The sequence below is a fragment of the Phyllobates terribilis genome, unplaced genomic scaffold (genome assembly GCF_046119375.1).
Source record: "Phyllobates terribilis strain yellow unplaced genomic scaffold, ASM4611937v1 Scaffold_17__1_contigs__length_24005725, whole genome shotgun sequence".
NCBI classification, from domain to species: Eukaryota; Metazoa; Chordata; class Amphibia; order Anura; family Dendrobatidae; genus Phyllobates; species Phyllobates terribilis.
The window spans coordinates 11,065,494-11,085,075 of NW_027362777.1; the positions used below are offsets into that span (position 1 = coordinate 11,065,494).

At 45.7% G+C, this 19,582-nt stretch overlaps 1 protein-coding gene across 1 annotated transcript in view; it reads left to right on the top strand.

Moving 5' to 3' along the window:
- The window catches only part of LOC141176223 (uncharacterized), a 45,809-nt gene that overhangs the window by 17,394 nt on the left and 8,833 nt on the right, over positions 1-19,582 (top strand). Inside the window, exons 2-6 of the mRNA XM_073660208.1 lie at positions 10,863-11,012; positions 11,142-11,321; positions 11,396-11,519; positions 11,603-11,700; positions 14,575-14,665. Coding sequence (XP_073516309.1) covers positions 11,298-11,321; positions 11,396-11,519; positions 11,603-11,700; positions 14,575-14,665 — 337 coding nt within the window. The 5' untranslated portion in view covers positions 10,863-11,012; positions 11,142-11,297. The remainder of the gene's footprint in view (positions 1-10,862; positions 11,013-11,141; positions 11,322-11,395; positions 11,520-11,602; positions 11,701-14,574; positions 14,666-19,582) is intronic.

The following is a 19,582-nucleotide window of genomic DNA, read 5'->3' on the forward strand; positions in this document are numbered from 1 at the left end:
GGGCAGAGGATGACACAGAGAGGAGGAGGGGGCCATGGATGAAGGGGCTTCTGCGGAGTACAGTGCAGGACGGGAGCAGGGCTGAGGCTGGAGAGCAGAGGAGATGAAGGGACTGCAGGCAGAGGATGACACAGAGAGGAGGAGGGGGCCATGGATGAAGGGGCTGCTGCGGAGTACAGTGCAGGACGGGAGCAGAGCTGAGGCTGGAGAGCAGAGGAGATGAAGGGACTGCAGGCAGAGGATGACACAGAGAGGAGGAGGAGGCCATGGATGAAGGGGCTGCTGCGGAGTACAGTGCAGGACGGGAGCAGGGCTGAGGCTGGAGAGCAGAGGAGATGAAGGGACTGCGGGCAAAGGATGACACAGAGAGGAGGAGGGGGCCATGGATGAAGGGGCTGCTGCGGAGTACAGTGCAGGACGGGAGCAGGGCTGAGGCTGGAGAGCAGAGGAGATGAAGGGACTGCAGGCAGAGGATGACACAGAGAGGAGGAGGGGGCCATGGATGAAGGGGCTGCTGCGGAGTACAGTGCAGGACGGGAGCAGAGCTGAGGCTGGAGAGCAGAGGAGATGAAGGGACTGCAGGCAGAGGATGACACAGAGAGGAGGAGGGGGCCATGGATGAAGGGGCTGCTGCGGAGTACAGTGCAGGACGGGAGCAGAGCTGAGGCTGGAGAGCAGAGGAGATGAAGGGACTGCAGGCAGAGGATGACACAGAGAGGAGGAGGGGGCCATGGATGAAGGGGCTGCTGCGGAGTACAGTGCAGGACGGGAGCAGGGCTGAGGCTGGAGAGCAGAGGAGATGAAGGGACTGCAGGCAGAGGATGACACAGAGAGGAGGAGGGGGCCATGGATGAAGGGGCTGCTGCGGAGTACAGTGCAGGACAGGAGCAGAGCTGAGGCTGGAGAGCAGAGGAGATGAAGGGACTGGGGGCAGAGGATGACACAGAGAGGAGGAGGCGGCCATGGATGAAGGGGCTGCTGCGGAGTACAGTGCAGGACGGGAGCAGGGCTGAGGCTGGAGAGCAGAGGAGATGAAGCGACTGCAGGCAAAGGATGACACAGAGAGGAGGAGGGGGCCATGGATGAAGGGGCTGCTGCGGAGTACAGTGCAGGACGGGAGCAGGGCTGAGGCTGGAGAGCAGAGGAGATGAAGGGACTGCGGGCAGAGGATGACACAGAGAGGAGGAGGGGGCCATGGATGAAGGGGCTGCTGCGGAGTACAGTGCAGGACGGGAGCAGGGCTGAGGCTGGAGAGCAGAGGAGATGAAGGGACTGCGGGCAGAGGATGACACAGAGAGGAGGAGGGGGCCATGGATGAAGGGGCTGCTGCGGAGTACAGTGCAGGACGGGAGCAGGGCTGAGGCTGGAGAGCAGAGGAGATGAAGGGACTGCGGGCAGAGGATGACACAGAGAGGAGGAGGAGGCCATGGATGAAGGGGCTGCTGCGGAGTACAGTGCAGGACGGGAGCAGGGCTGAGGCTGGAGAGCAGAGGAGATGAAGGGACAGCGGGCAGAGGATGACACAGAGAGGAGGAGGGGGCCATGGATGAAGGGGCTGCTGCGGAGTACAGTGCAGGACGGGAGCAGGGCTGAGGCTGGAGAGCAGAGGAGATGAAGGGACTGCGGGCAAAGGATGACACGTGGAGCTAGAGAGGAGGGGAACAGCGGCAGGTCAGGTGGAGGCAGGCAGGGAAGTAGAAGAGTAGAGCGTGCAAGCACTGCCATTTTGCGATGACCTCCGCCCTCCTCCTGCTATGCATGCTGGACGCGAGTGCCAGCATGGCGTTATGATGACATTGGATACACAGACATCCCTGTATGCACCTGTGCGCACCCTGCGGCAGGGCTCTTTGAAGTGCGGGGCGCCCACACTGATATGATTATATCAGTGCTGGCGTCTGGACCCCTGCAGGCAGCGGCTATTGCCAGGACAAGGATCTCTTTGATCCTTTTATCCTAGCAGTGTGACTCTCTACTGACATGGTAATTAACCATGTCAGCCTATAGTCACAGGCAATAGATGGACATCTGTCCATCTTCTTTTGACATGCCCAGACTTTTCTTGTCCTGGGCATATCTGAACAGTGGGGGTATTATTATAAAGGGGGCCAACTATGTATGTGTGGAGGCACAATTATATTTATGTGCATGTGGACATATACAAGTGTGGGGACACATGGGGACATAGGCACATAAGGCAATACACTGTGTGCCAAATTATTAGGCAAATGAGTATTTTGATCACATGATATTTTTTATACATGTTGTCCTACTCCAAGCTGCATGGGCTTGAGAGCCAACTACCAATTAAGTAAATCTGGTGATGTGCATCTCTGTAATGAGGAGGGGGTGCTGACTAATGACATCAACACCCTATATGAGGTGTGCTTAATTATTAGGCAACTTCCTTTCCTTTGGCAAAATGGGTCAGAAGAGAGATTTGACGGGCTCTGAAAAGTCCAAAATTGTGAGATGTCTTGCAGAGGGATGCAGCAGTCTTGAAATTTCCAAACTTTTGAAGCGTGATAACCGAACAATCATGGGTTTCATGGCAAATAGCCAACAGGGTCGCAAGAAGCGTGTTGGCCAAAAAAGGCGCAAAATAACTGCCCATGAATTGAGGAAAATCAAGCGTGAAGCTGCCAAGATGCCATTCGCCACCAGTTTTGCCATATTTCAGAGCTGCAACGTGTGCGATACTCAGGGACATGGCCACGGTAAGGAAGGCTGAAAAACGACCACTTTTGAACAAGAAACATAAGATAAAATGTCAAGAATGGGCAAAGAAATATCTTGACTGATCTTTCAAAGGTTTTATGGACTGATGAAATGAGAGTGACTCTGGATGGGCCAGAGGCTGGATCAGTAAAGGGCAAAGAACTCCACTCCGACTCAGACACCAGAAAGGTGTAGGTGGGGTACTGGTATGGGCTGGTATCATCAAAGATGAACTTGCGGGACCTTTTCGGGTTGAGGATGGAGTGAAGCTCAACTCCCAGACCTACTGCCAGTTTCTGGAAGACAACTTCTTCAAGCAGTGGTACAGGAAGAAGTCGGTATCGTTCAAGAAAAACATGATTTTCATGCAGGACAATGCTCCATCACATGCATCCAACTACTCCACGACGTGGCTGGCCAGTAAAGGTCTAAAAGAAGAAAAAATAATGACATGGCCCCCTTGTTCACCTGATCTGAACCCCATAGAGAACCTGTGGTCCATCATAAAATGTGAGATCTACAGGGAGGGAAAACAGTACACCTCTCGGAACAGTGTCTGGGAGGCTGTGGTGGCTGCTGCATGCAATGTTGATCGAAAACAGATCAAGCAACTGACAGAATCTATGGATGGAAGGCTGTTGAGTGTCATCATAAAGAAAGGTGGCTATACTGATCACTATTTTTTTGTTTTTGCATGTCAGAAATGTTTATTTCTAAATTTTGTGCACTGATATTGGTTTTCCTGGTGAAAATAAACAAGTGAGGTGGGATTATATTTGGTTTTTATTAAGTTTCCTAATAATTCTGCACAGTAATAGTTACTTGCACAAACAGATATCCTCCTAAGAGAGCAAAATCTAAAAAAAAAAACACTCCAACTTCCAAAAATATTAAGCTTGGATATTTATGAGTCTTTTGGGTTGATTGAGAACATAGTTGTTGATCAATAATAAAAATAATCCTCTAAAATACAACTTGCCTAATAATTCGGCACACAGTGTATATGCACATGCATATACAGGTACTTCTCACTAAATTAGAATATCAAAAAGTTACTTTATTTCAGTTCTTCAATACAAAAAGTGAAACTCATATTATATAGCGTCATTACAAACAGAGTGATCTATTTCAAATGTTTATTTCAGTTAAGGTTGATTATGGCTTACAGCCAATGAAAACACACAAGTCATTATCTCAGTAAATTAGAATATTTTATAACACCAGCTTGAAAAATTATTTTAAAATCTGAATTGTTGGCCTACTGAAATGTATGTTCAGTAAATGCACTCAATACTTGGTCGGGGCTCCTTTTGCATCAATGCGGCGTGGCATGGAGGCGATCAACTGTGACACTGCTGAGGTGTTATGGAAGCCCAAGTTGCTTTGATAGCAGCCTTCAGCTCATCTGCATTGTTGCGTCTGGGGTCTTTCATCTTCTTCTTGACAATACCCCATAGATTCTCTATAGGGTTAAGGTCAGAAGAGTTTGCTGACCAATCAAGCCCAGTGATACTGTTGTTTGTGAACCAGGTATTGGTACTTTTGGCAGTGTGGACAGTTACCAAATCCTGCTGGAGAATGAAATTTCGATCTCCAAAAAGCTTGTCAGCGGAGGGAAGCTTGAACTGCTCTAAAATTTCCTGGTAGACGGCTGCGCTGACTTTGGTCTTGATAAAACACAGTGGACCTTCGCCAGCAGATGACATGGCTCCCCAAACCATCACTAATTGTGGAAACTTCACACTAGACCTCAAGCAGCTTGGATTGTGACCTCTCCATTCTTCCTCCAGACTCTGGGACCTTGATTTCCAACACCTTGAAACACTGAGCAAAAGTCCAGGTCTTTTTCTCCTTGGCCCAGGTAAGACGCTTCTGGCGTTGTCTGTTGGTCATGAGTGGCTTGACACAAGGAATGCGACACTTGTAGCCCATGTCCTGGATACGTTTGTGTGTGGTGGCTCTTGAAACAATGACTCCAGCAGCAGTCCACTCCTTGGGAATCTCCCCCACATTTTTGAATGGCCTTTTCTCAACAATCCTTTCAAAGTTGTGGTTATCCCGGTTGCTTGTGCACCTTTTTCTACCACACTTTTTCCTTCCACTCAACTTTCCATTAATATGCTTGGATACAGCACTCTGTGAACAGCCAGCTTCTTTAGCAATGGCCTTTTGTGGCTTAGCCTCCTTGTGTGGTGTGTCAATGACTGCCTTCTGGACATCTGTCAAGTCAGAAGTTTTCCCCATGATTGTGGAGCCTACTGAAACAGACTAAGGGACCTTTTTAAATGCTTAGGAAGCCTTTGCAGATGTTTTTTTGTTAATTATTCTAATTTTCTGAGATAATGACTTTTTTTGTGTTTTCATTGGCTTTAAGCCATAATCATCAACATTAACAGAACTAAACAATTGAAATAGATCACCCTGTTTGTAATGACTCTATATAATGAGTTTCCTTTTTTTTTATTGAAGAACTGAAATAAATTGACTTTTTGATGATATTCTAGTGAGATGCACCTGTGTGTATATATATGAATTCGCATACATGGTAGTATGAAAAAACATACAGTACAGACCAAAAGTTTGGACACACCTTCTCATTTAAATATTTTTCTGTATTTTCATGACTATGAAAATTGTACATTCACACTGAAGGCATCAAAACTATGAATTAACACATGTGGAATTATATACTTAACAAAAAAGTGTGAAACAACTGAAAATATGTCTTATATTCTAGGTTCTTCAAAGTAGCCACCTTTTGCTTTCATGACTGCTTTGCACACTCTTGGCATTCTCTTGATGATCTTCAAGAGGTAGTCACCGGAAATGGTTTTCACTTCACAGGTGTGCACTGTCAGGTTTAATAAGTGGGATTTCTTGCCTTATAAATGGGGTTGGGACCATCATTTGTGTTGTGCAGAAGTCTGGTGGATACACAGCTGATAGTCCTACTGAATAGACTGTTAGAATTTGTATTATGGCAAGAAAAAAGCAGCTAAGTAAAGAAAAACGATTGGCCATCATTACTTTAAGAAATGAAGGTCAGTCAGTGTGAAAAATTGGGCAAACTTTGAAAGTGTCCCCAAGTGCAGTTGCAAAAACTATCAAGCGCTACAAAGAAACTGGCTCACATGAGGACCGCCCCAGGAAAGGAAGACCAAGAGTCACCTCTGCTTCTGAGGATAAGTTTATCCGAGTCACCAGCCTCAGAAATCGCAGGTTAACAGCAGCTCAGGTTAGAGACCAGGTCAATGCCACACAGAGTTCTAGCAGCAGACACACCTCTTCAACAACTGTTAAGAGGAGACTTTGTGCAGCAGGCCTTCATGGTAAAATAGCTGCTAGGAAACCACTGCTAAGGACAGGCAACAAGCAGAAGAGACTTGTTTGGGCTAAAGAACACAAGGAATGGACATTAGACCAGTGGAAATCTGTGCTTTGGTCTGATGAGTTCAAATTTGAGATCTTTGGTTCCAACCACCGTGTGTTTGTGCGATGCAGAAAAGGTGAATGGATGGACTCTACATGCCTGGTTCCCACCGTGAGGCATGGAGGAGGAGGTGTGATGGTGTGGGGGTGCTTTGCTGGTGACACTGTTGGAGATTTATTCAAAATTGAAGGAATACTGAACCAGCATGGCTACCACAGCATCTTGCAGCGGCATGCTCTTCCATCCGGTTTGCGTTTAGTTGGACCATCATTCATTTTTCAACAGACAATGACCCCAAACACACCTCCAGGCTGTGTTAGGGCTATTTGACCAAGAAGGAGAGTGATGGGGTGCTACGCCAGATGACCTGGCCTCCACAGTCACCAGACCTGAACCCAATCGAGATGGATTGGGGTGAGCTGGACCGCAGAGTGAAGGCAACAGGGCAAACAAGTGCTAAGCACATCTGGGCACTCCTTCAAGATTGTTGGAAGACCATTTCTGGTGACTACCTCTTGAAGCTCATCAAGAGAATGCCAAGAGGGTGCAAAGCAGTCATCAAAGCAAAGGGTGGCTACTTTGAACAACCTAGAATATAAGACATATTTTCAGTTGTTTCACACTTTTTTGTTAAGTATATAATTCCACATGTGTTAATTCATAGTTTTGATGCCTTCAGTGTGAATGTACAATTTTCATAGCATAGTCATGAAAATACGGAAAATCTTTAAATGAGAAGGTGTGTCCAAACTTTTGGTCTACTAATATATATATATATATATATATATATATATATATATATATGTGCATACATATTTTAGGACACTTATCTTTACACTCTTTCCGCAGTTCGAAATGTAATTAAGAAATGGCAGTTAACAGCAACAGCAAGGAAGACCAAGCTAAATTTCAGTGAGAGCTGCTCGTAGGATTGCTGGAGAGGCAAATCAGAAACCCCCCTTGACTGCAAAAGACCTTCAGAAAGATATAGAAGATTCTTTAGTTGTTGCACATTTTTCAACTGTTCAGAGACACCTGCTCAAATATGGCCTTCATGAAAGAGTCATCAGAAGAAAACCTCTCCTGAGTCCTCACCATAAAATTCTGTGTCAGAAGTATGCAAAACAACATCTAAATAAGCCTGATGCATTTTGGAAACATGTTCTGTGGACTGATGAGGTTAAAATAAAACTCTTTGGCCACAATGATCAAAGGTATATGTGGAGAAAAAAGGGCACAGAATTTCAAGAAAAGAACACCTTGCCAACCATTAAGCCTGGAGGTGGATCAATCATGCTTTAGGGTTGTGTTGCAGCTAATGGCATGGGATTATTTCATGTGTAGAGAGAAGAATGGATTCAATGAAGTTTCAACAAATTCTTAATGCAATAACACCATCTGTAAAAAAAGCTGATGTTGAAAAGAGGATGGCTTCTTCAAATGGATAATGGATTCTAAACACATTTCAAAATCCACAATAGACAACCTCAAAGGCACAAGATGAAGGTTTTACAATGGCCCTTGCAGTCCTCTGATCTGAACATAATTAAAAATCTGTGGCTAGACGTCAAAATAGCAGTGCATGCAAGACGACCCAGGAATCTCACAAAACTGGAAGAATTTTCCAAGGAAGAATGGATGAAAATCCCTCAAACAAGAATTTAAAACCTCTTGTCTGGTTACAAAGAGCGTTTACAAGCTGTGATACTTGCAAAAGGTGGTGCTACTAGGTACTAACCAATCAGGGTGTCCAAACTTTTGCATCGGCCCATTTTCCGTTTTGTAATTTTGACCATGGATGTTTCAACCTTTACATGCCACTGTGAGTAAAGGGAATTAAGGAAGGATTCCTTATCTTAGACAAACAAGGGCTGTAACGACACATCTCAACCTGTATGGTCCTCACAGGGATGATGGACCTTCCCATAATGGCTTGCTATACTGTTGTAGCTTTTAACAAAAGTTATGTAACGCCACATGTAACCATAAAGTTCTTGACTGCATAATTCAGGAGAAACATTCATAAAGTGTTGTGCCTGTTATCTGATATATATACTTGTCATCAAGTTCTTGTTAAGTAAAGTAAAGTTTATTTTTGGACTTTGGTCTCCTTCATTTATCTCCATACCATCTGGACTGGGCCTGCCAAGTACAGTGGCAGCATACGGTCTTCAGAGTCGGGAAATATGACTCCACCAAATTAAAGTCTGTGTTGCAATGCGGCATTGGTGGATGGAACAAGACATGATGTCTCCGATGTGCTCGATTGGATTCAGTTCTGGGGAATGGACAGGCCATTCCAAAGCATCAATGCCTTCATCATGCAGGAACTGCTGACACACTCCAGCCACATGAGGTCTGGCATTGTCCTGCATTAGGAGGAATCCAGGGCCAACCGCACCAGCATATGGTCTCACAAGGGGTCTGAGGATCTCATCTCGGTAACTAATGGCAGTCAGGCTACCTCTGGCGAGCACATAGAAGGCTATGTGGCCCTACAAGGAAATGCTTCCCCACACCATTATTGACTCACTGCCAAACCGGTCATGCTGGAGAACGTTCTCCACAGCATCTCCAGACTCTGTCACGTCTGTCACATGTGTGCAGTGTGAACCTGCTCTCATCCGTGAAGAACACAAGACGTCAATGTGGAATCTGCCAATCTTGGTGTTCTCTGGCAAATGCCAATGACCCTTTACCATGTTGTACTATAAGCACAACACCTACTTGTGGACTTCAAGCCTTCATACCACCCTCATGGAATCTGTTTCTGACAGTTTGAGCTGACAAATGTTAGTGGCATGTTGAAGGTCATTTTGCAGGGATCTTGCACTGCTCCTCCTGTTCCTCCTTGCACAAAGGAGGAGGTAGCGGTCCTGATGCTGGGTTGTTGCCCTCCTACGGCCCCCTCCACATCTCCTCGTGTACTGACCTGTCTCCTGGTACAGTATATGCTCCATGCTTTGGACACTGTGCTGACACACAGTTACCCTTCTTGCCACAGCTCTCATTAATGTGCCATCCTGGATGAGCTGCACTACATGAGCAACTTCTGTGGGTTGTAGACACCGCCTCATGCTACTGTACCTCTAGGGGTGAGAGCAATGATAAAATGCAAAAGTGACCAAAACAGCCAAAAAGGATGAGAACAGAGAAATGTTTTGCAGAACCACTCCTTTATTGGGGGTATCTTGCTAATTGCCTATCATTTCTACCAGTTGTCTGTTCCATTTACACAACAGCAGGAGAAATTGATTCACAATCAGTGTTGCTTCATAACTGGACAGGTTGATTTCACAGAAGTGTGATTGACTTGGAGTTACATTGTGATGTTTAAGTGTTCCCTTTACATTTTTGAGTAGTGTACTTAACAGCCCCATACATGAGATAAGTGTTGGCTGAACGGTCATTTGGCAGATGGCTATTTTTCCCGACTCCCCCATACACACAAATATTCCAGCTTTCTTGGGGTCTGTATGAGAGAGTCACCTCCAGACTCCTCTAGCGGAGGATTATCTACAGGAAAAACAAACAATTAGCCTCCAAAATTGAGGATGCCAGATCCTTCTCTGCCCTGACATCATCTGTCGCGAGGCCCCCAAATACATTATATAGTCAGCCAACCCCCAATTCATTACATGCAACTTTAGTCTAATGTATATGGGGGCTTTAAAATGTAACTCATTTGACGCTGCCTCTGTCCCGGCCTAATAGACTTTCGTACATTGCAGGTTAAGACACCATTATTAGGTATTTAAGTATCATAGTAACTAGGCAGCCTTATACTATCGAGTACTTGGGGGAGGAGGGGCATTCAGCTGAACTCTGTCACACCTTCCGAGATGCCATGTTTGCTTTTGACAGCAGCAAGTGGTTAAACTGCCAGGGTTGGTGTAGCAGCCGTACCTGTGCCATCCCTGCGGTGAACATCTATGTTCTGCTGCTCAAAGGATTTAATTATTTTAAAACAAATGTTTAATGTGTTAGAAAATAACAAAATTTGTCTTATGCTGTTTGCTTGTTTTTTCTTTTTATAAAAGTTGTTGGTGCCAATTTTCTTTTGAAAAATTTTAATTTCTGCTTTTTTTCTGGTGTTTTTCTTGTAATATAGGAAAGCCTAAGGCCAGAAATAAACCCCATAAAAAACTGTACATGGAGACTTTGGTATCAAATAATTTCTGTCCGCAATATTTGTGTAAACAAAAAAGGTTTTCTAAATACATCAAACTTCTGTGTGTGAATCAGACATGAGATCTAACGTGATAGAAGATTACAGTCTGGGGAAGACGGGAAACATTCATATAGACGGCCGGTGGTGATGTAGTCAGTGACGGACTCTGGCCAAATATGTTTCTGGAGCCGTAGTAGAAGATGAAGATGTCGTCATCATCATGAAGTAGTTATTTCTCATGTCACGTGTAATGAATATCTCCTGCAGTATTGCTAATGCCGATTCCAGTGTCCTTAAATGAGATGACAATTAGCAATAAGGAAGATGAGTCTATAAGAAACGTGTTCAGCTGCAGACTCCGAGGAAGAAACTGCTTGTTGGCTGTGTTCTAAAATTTATTTGTTTTATTAGCAGATATAAAGAAGAAAACTAAATAGTGTAAAATAATAAATCTCCTCATATGTTTCCCTAATTATCTCCAGTAATTGTATTATTAAACAGGATTTTTATGATGTTACATCTACTTATCTTCTTTTCATTCAGGTCTCTACAATATTCGATCTGCTTAGTGACAATCTTCTATATAAGAGAATTTTCCTTATGGACCCATCAAAACTGGATATGGATAAGGACAAGATGGCAGAGAAAATATTACACCTCACCCTAGAGATCCTCTTCCGGCTTACTGGAGAGGTGAGAGATTCTGATGACGTCACATTACATCATTCTTATCTATGGGAATAACAGATGGACAGAACTGGAGAGGTGAGGACTCTGGAAATGTCTGGAGGGAGATTTATTAATGTGTCTCTCCATAACCAGGATTACACAGTAGTGAAGAAGACCTCTAGTGAGCGCTGTCAGGACCCTGTGTCTTAGGAATGGGCGAGACCCCTGAGCCCAATCACAGGACCTCCATCTCACCCCCTGATACATGAGGTCATCAATGACCAGAAGATCCTAGAACTCACCTACAAGATGATTGAGCTACTGACTGGAGAGGTGACACTGCTGGGACATTATACAGTAACGCTATGAAGGGATTGCAGTGATGACATTATTATTGTATGTGTCAGGTTCCTATAAGGTGTCAGGACGTCACCATCTATTTCTCTATGGAGGAGTGGGAGTATTTTGAGGGACACAAAAATCTGTACAAAGACATCATGATGGAGGTTCCCCAGCCCCTCACATCTCCAGGTAATAGACAGGACTAAATACACACGGCCTATAATTATCTGTATGTAAAGAATGAATTCAGTCCCTGTATGTGTTTCCTCCAGATCTATCCATTAAGAGGACAACACCAGAGAGATGTCCCCGTCCTCTTCTTCCACAGGACTGTAAACAAGAAGATCCCAATGTTCCTCAGGATCATCAGGTAGATGGAGAGAAGGTGTCATGAGATCTCCCCTATGATGTGTAGACGGCTGTGAAGGTCTTGTGCTCAGTCTTGTTTTATCCACCAGTATTATATGCAGGGCCGGCGTCAGCACCCAGCACACCCAGGCAAATGCCGGGGCCCTGAGCAGGCGGAGGGACCCACTCGCCGTCGGGCTCCCCGCTGCCCTATGGGAGCCGTGAACGGAGGAGAGCGGTGTCAGCGCCTGCTCTCCCCCCGCTTGCTCAGGGCCCCGGCACAATACTTACCCCTCCCCTTGCCTCCGCAGCAGCTCCTGCATCCTCCGCAGCTGCTGCACTGTGGCGTCTCAGGTCAAAGGGCGCGGTGATGTCTCAGGTCAGAGGGCCCGGTGACATCTTTACACCGCACTCTCTCCTGCGCAGTCACAGCGCAGAGCGGGATGAGGCCGGTGACGCTGGAGTCCGAAGCAGCGGCCGCAGGTGAGGAGTGAGGTGTGTATTTGATTTTTTTTTTTAATTGAATGGAGGCCTGTGGCAGTATAAGGGAGGGGGGTGAGGTGGGGGTGTGTGACATCCTGCATGGGGCATTATATGGGGAGGGTGAGGTGGGGGTGTGTGACATCCTGCATGGGGCATTATATGGGGAGGGTGAGGTGGGGGTGTGTGACATCCTGCATGGGGCATTATATGGGGAGGGTGAGGTGGGGGTGTGTGACATCCTGCATGGGGCATTATATGGGGGGGGTGAGGTGGGGGTGTATGACATCCTGCATGGGGCATTATATGGGGGGCTGAGGTGGGTGTGTGTGACATCCTGCATGGGGCATTATATGGGGAGGGTGAGGTGGGGGTGTGTGACATCCTGCATGGGGCATTATGTGGGGGGGGGTGAGGTGGGGGTGTGTGACAACCTGCATGAGGCATTATATGGGGGGGTGAGGTGGGGGTGTGTGACATCCTGCATGGGGCATTATATGGGGGGGTGAGGTGGGGGTGTGTGACATCCTACATGGGGCATTATATGGGGGGGTGAGGTGGGTGTATGTGACATCCTGCATGGGGCATTATATGGGGGGGGTGAGGTGGGTGTGTGTGACATCCTGCATGGGGCATTATATGGGGGGGGTGAGGTGGGGGTGTGTGACATCCTGCATGGGGCATTATATGGGGGGGGTGAGGTGGGGGTGTGTGACATCCTGCATGGGGCATTATATGGGGGGGGTGAGGTGGGGGTGTGTGACATCCTGCATGGGGCATTATGTGGGGGGGGTGAAATGGGGGGGTCTGACATCCTGCATGGGGCATTATGTGGGGGGGGGTGAGGTGGGGGGGTCTGACATCCTGCATGGGGCATTATATGGGGGGGTGAGGTGGGTGTGTGTGACATCCTACATGGGGCATTATATGGGGGGGGGTGAGGTGGGGGTGTGTGACATCCTGCATGGGGCATTATAAGGGAGGGGGGTTGTGACAGCATGCATGGGGCATTATAAGAGAGGGGGTGTGTGTGACATCCTGCATGGGGCATTATAAGCGTGGGGGGTGTGTGACATCCTGCATGGGGCATTATAAGCGAGAGGGGTGTGTGACATCCTGCATGGAACATTATAAGGGAGGGGGGGTCTGACATCCTGCATGGGGCATTGTAAGCGAGGGGGGGTGACATCCTGCATGGGGCATTATAAGGGAGGGGGGTGTGACATCCTGCATGGGGCATTATAAGGGAGGGGGGGTGTATGACATCTTGCATGGGGCATTGTAAGGGAGGGGGTCTGTGTGACATCCTGCATGGGGTATTATAAGGGGGGGTGACATTCTACATGGGGAATTATGTGGGGGGAACAGCCTGCGTGGGGCATTATATGGGGGGAACAGCCTGCATGGAGTGTTATATCGGGGCCAGTATTCTGTATGGAGCGTTATATGGGGGCCAGTATCCTGCATGGAGCGTTTCATGGGGGCCAGTATTCTGTATGGAGCATTTTATGGGGGCCAGTATGGAGCATTATATGGGGGCCAGTATCCTGTATGGAGCGTTATATAGGGGCCAGTATCCTGTATGGAGCGTTATATGGGGGCCAGTATCCTGTATGGAGCGTTGTATGGGGGCCAGTATTCTGTATGGAGCGTTATATGGGGACCAGTACCTGTATGGAGGGTTATATGGGCGCCAGTATTCCGTATGGAGCGTTATATGGGGACCAGTATTCCGTATGGAGCTTTATATGGGGGCCAGAATTCTGTATGGAGCATTTTATGGGGGCCAGTATTCTGTATGGAGCATTATATGGGGGCCAGTATTCTGTATGGAGCGTTATATGGGGGCCAGTATCCTGTATGGAGGGTTATATGGGCGCCAGTATTCCGTATGGAGCGTTATATGGGGACCAGTATTCTGTATGGAGTGTTATATGGGGGCCAGTATTCCTTATAGAGCTTTATATGGGGCCAGTATTCTGTATGGAGCATTTTATGGGGGCCAGTATTCTGTATGGAGCGTTATATGGGGGTCAGTATCCTGTATGGAGCGTTATATGGGGGCCAGTATCCTGTATGGAGCATTTTATGGGGGCCAGTATACTGTGTGGAGAGATTCACTGTTTTCTGAGCTATTGTGGAATTTACAATAGATATCACTCATGTAATGTAAGAAGTGAAATCTTCGGCATTGTACTATATATATATTTCTCTGCGGTATCTGTGCATCATGAATCGTGGTATGTATTAAAGGGGCCCACTGAGACTCTTTCCCCCGGGGCCCAGAAAAACCTGGAGCCGGCCCTGATTATATGTTTTATACTTGTGTAATGAGAACGGTGGAGATGGCAGGATTAGAGCTGATCATAGATGTGACTTCTCCATCTGTCTGTGACTTTTACAATATTTGTTTCAGGGTGAAGATCTGACCCATATTAATACTACAGAGACATATGTGAGGGGTGATGAGCAGTGTAAAGAGGAGATTCCTACATATTACTACCCAGGTGAGTAGTAACCACTAAATGCAGAGAAGTCACTGATTCTTCTCCGTCACTATCTGTTTCTGCTTTATCGGTGGTGTAGTCCGACCGTATCACAATCGTGTGATCACCATTCTTCCTCTAGACCACAACATTCTCCCCTACACAAAACTGTTAACCCCTTTCTGACATTGTCCTTAAGGTCCCTGTGCCCTGGACCTTATGGACCAGGTACGTATTATTACTACATGGCCATCGCACCCGCACACAGGCTGTGCAGGTGCAATCTCAGGCCGTGTCAGCTGATTCTGACAGCTGACACTAGGCACGCAGTGCCCGCACCGCTCCCAGCACTTTAACCCCCTAAATGCTGCAATCGATGTGATTGCAGCATTTAGCGAGTGAGCAGAGGGACAGCAGCGGGGTCACAACATCCGGGTCATGACAACATCCGGGTCACCAGCCCCAGCAAGTTAGTTTGATCATGCGCAGTGCATGATCAAAGTAACTTGTGTCTGCAGAGCTGACAGTTTATTAGTTATAGCAGTGATCCTGCACTGCTATGTCTTATAACTGCGATCAGCCTGTTGTAAAAATATATTTAAAAAATATATTTTTGCGACATATATTAAAAATAATATATGAAAAAAACCAAAACAATAAAAGCACACATATTTGGTATTTCAGCGTCCAGACGACCTGACCTATAAAGCTGTCCCACTAGTTAACCCCTTTAGTGAACACCGTAAAAGAAAAAAAAATAAGCAAAAAACGGTGCTTTATCATCATATTGCCAAACAAAAAATGGAATAAAACGCGATAAAAAAGCCGCCATACAGCTCCATCAGACGAAAAATAAAAAAGTTATAGCTCTCAGAATAAAGCGATGCAAAAAAAAAAAAAAAAATCATTTTTATTGTGTAACAGCGCCAAAACCTAAAAAACAATATAAATGTAGTGCGGCTGTAAACGTACTGACCCGAATAATAAAGCGATCTTATAAATTTTTCCACACGTGGAATGGCATAAAAAGAACTCCAATAAAACAATTCCCGAATTGGTGTTTTTTGTTTATTCTGCCTCCCAAAAATCGGAATAGAAAGCGATCAAAAAATGTCACGTGCCCAAAAATGGTACCAATAAAAACATCAACTTGTCCCGCAAAAAACAAGCCATCACATGACTCTGTTGGCCGAACTATGGAAAAATTATAGCTCTCAAAATATGGCGATGCAAAAACTTTCTGTGCTGCTGAATGTGCTCATATGGTCCCTACAAGACCTGGTCCAGTCTTTCTGGCCAAACTTCACATTTATGATCTACAACATTAAATGTGCAGTGAGGGCCAACTACACAAAAATCATTACACCTGCGCCATGATATATCTCTAAGCTGTGCGTGGCTGATGGCTGTAATATACATTTATTCATCTGCAGGAGATGTGTAGGCTCCAGCCCTGGTTTCATGGATTCACTCCACATCATAAATTCCATTATATTTCAATCCTAAGGAATTCAGATTACTGCACAATCTCTCCTGAAATGGGGGCGCTAATACTTTCTCTACTCTCCTGGTCAGGACTCATAGTAGCTCCAATGGTCCACCATAAATGAGTGCAATTCTGGTTTAATGTTGGAGTTCTCCCCTCATACATACGTTGTTGTTGGGGATGTAACATAGAATAAAAAAATATGTCTTTTTTTTTATAGGTTTATTCTGTATGAAAGTTTGATTTGTGGTTGCATCAGCCTGCCTCACTTATGTGAGTCTGTAACTCCCTGGTAGTCTTTAAAAAATAGATCTCCATTGTCTCTTCCAAATGCCCGAGATCTAAATTTAAGACACCTCAGCTCTGCAGTATTATAAAAAGTTATTTTTAAATGTCTAATATTTCTTCTTGAAACTCATCAGACAGAAAGTATTGTCCCTTAGGCTGAGTTCACATGATGCGTTTTTAATGCGTTTCCGCGGCGTTTTTGCAGTTGCGGAAACGCATGAAAAACGCATGGTAGAAGGGCAGCAATGTTCCCCAATTGAAATCCGCATGTGCTGTGCCCATGATGAGGATTTTTCCGCAGCTTAAACGCTGCGCTCAAAAATCCGCAGCATGTCAATTAATTTTGCGGAAACGCTGCTCTTTTGCCGCCATTGACTTGCATTAGACCGCATGGAATCCGCATCACTGTATATGTTGATGCGCTTTTCATGCGGTCTAATGTGCGGATGGTACCCGGGTGTGGATGAGACGACTCGCATCCAGACCCAGGTACCATTAAAAAAAAAAAGAATAAAATAAAAAATATATATTCTCACCTTCTGACGGCCCGCGCAGCGCTCCTGCTTGGTTCCCGGCACTTTGCGGTTGAATGAAGAAGGACCTTCGCTGACGTCAGAGTCATGTAACGGGTCACGTGACGCTGACGTCGGCAGGTCCTTCAGTCTTCACTGCCTGTAGCCGGACCAAGCGAAGCAGGACACCGGGGGCCATCAGAGGGTAAAGTATATATTTATTTTTTGACATTCACACACTATATAAATCCATGCCGGTTGCATGGATTTATATAGTGTGAAGTTGACAAGCACTTTCCAAGTGATGCTAAAATCGCTTGGGAAGCACTTGTCAACCCGCATGCGGAAATGAAAGTGAACACCGCTTCATTTCCGCATGTCCCTGGCAGGAAACCGCATGTACAATCCGCATGTACAATCCGCATGCGTTTTTTCCTGCCAGGGAGATGCAGAAACGCTCAGGAAAAAATCCTGAGCATTTCTGCATCGTGTGCACATACCCTTACGATAGTTTAGATTGCCAAGAGCCACCGAGCCCCATACTCCAATTACCCCAGAGAGGTTTCACCACTAGTTACTCATTTTTCTCTGATGAAGACTATTGAGTTCGATCATTTCAGTAGATGTGTTATTGTCTATAGTCAGTTTTTGACTTCAGTAGTTAGTGCCCAAAATACTCTGATTTAACCCCTTCCTGCTGCCAGTTTTGTGTTCCTATCTGGGCCCATTTTTCAAATCTGACGTGTGTCACTTTATCTGGTGATAACTTTGGAATTCTTCTCAAACGATAATAGGAAACAAATGGACCTTACAAATTATTTTCCTTGAATCCCACAATCCCCTATATACAGCTGTACACTACTGTCTGGGCACATGGCAGGTTAAGAAGGGAAGGAGCGACATTTAGCTATTTGAATGCAGATCTTGCTTGAATAGTTTGCAGGCACAATGTATTGGGGGCACTGTTCATGGTCACCTGGCAGCTCAAAAGATGGCCACCACAAACAGGCTTGGCACTATCTACTCCATTTTCCAGATCCCAGATATTGCCTTGCTCATCACTATTTAACCCCTCTACATGGATCTGGAGTTAGAAAGAGACCCCCAGGCTTGGGCCACGGTGTCACCTGCTGTTCTGTGGAGTGAGATGGGAAGAAGAATAGTCAGGTAGCCGGGTCAGAACCAGGAGGGCAGAGAAAATACAAAATCACACAAGAGTAGTCAGTAAACGGGCCGGGGTCACAACAGGAAACAAATACACAAGCCGTGAGCTGAGCACAGAGGACTGAACCAGAGGAGGACAAGGCTGTATCTGGCAGCTCCGGCAATATTCTTCCAGCTTTAGTAGGGTGCGGTGCTTTCCAGTTGGCTGAAGCAAGGAGCAGATTACTTCAGCTGGACAGCACACACCCATACTGCCAGACTGGATGATACTACAGGTCCCAGGCTCCCTAATCTTAGTGGCTGGACAGAGCCAGCACCGCCCAGAGCTTCTGGTTCTGACGTCTCCTCCATCACCAGCGCCACCTGCAGGATGAATAAGGAGGTGAGAGAAGCAGACGTCACAGGAGAAGATCCCAGAGGAGATGGGACACACTATCTGCAGAAGCCCTAATATGACAAAATGTCAGAAAAACAGAGCAGTAGAAATCCACATAAAGTGACTCCATTTTGGAAATTATAACCCTGAATGATATAATCTTTAGAAGTAGTGTGATTATTTTGATTCCACATCCTAAAAAAAAAAAAGAAGAAAAGCGAGGCGCTCCTGTGTATACCCGGTGATCTTTGAGGGGAGGAAACCGGAAAATAGATTGACTAACCTTGTGTGGTTGCGCACCGCTGCACAACCACGGATTAAGGCTCCGGCGTGAACCGCACCCCGCACGGGTCTCAGGCTGACCGGCTGACAGAATCACATGGGGTGTGACATCACCGCGGGTCCTTGTAAACGGTTAATAAGCCAATATCTGCAGCCCCCAACCGCCCACCCAAGAGGGAATCAAGAATACAAAGTTGCTGTGGATTTCAATGGGGCGCAAGGTGACGGCAGGCCGGGGTATTTGTTACTCCATCATTTTTTTTATTAATCAAATGGCTTCACAACATGTTTCGGCTAATGCCGCCTTCATCAGGTGATGGCCAATATTACCACACAAGCACTCTATATAGAAGTTTAAAGAATTAACCAGCAGGTGCCAACAATTGACCAGTTAACCCTCAAATCCCCTTTCTAAGGGCCAACCTGACTTGGCTGATAACAGAGACAAAACATCAACACTAAAATAAAACTACATGAAAAAAACTATATATACAAATAAAAGAAGAATATAAAAAGAGTAAAGGCTGCATATATTCATAATTACACTCATATTAAAAACCTAATAAAAATAAATATCCACTAGATTTTTCAATTCTACATAAATTATATAACTTACTTAATAATATTTTCAAGTGAGAGATTCAAACCTTCCGGGGATAAAGTTCCCAACTTATAGATCCAATAATTTTCCCGGTTTCCAACCTTTTCTATCTATCATGCACCGTGTCAGATATATGATCAATAATCGTAAGGTGCAGATATTTTGGATCTTTCTGATCTTCTAAGAAGAAGTGCTTTGACAACTATGTAACAAATCTCCATTTCTGATA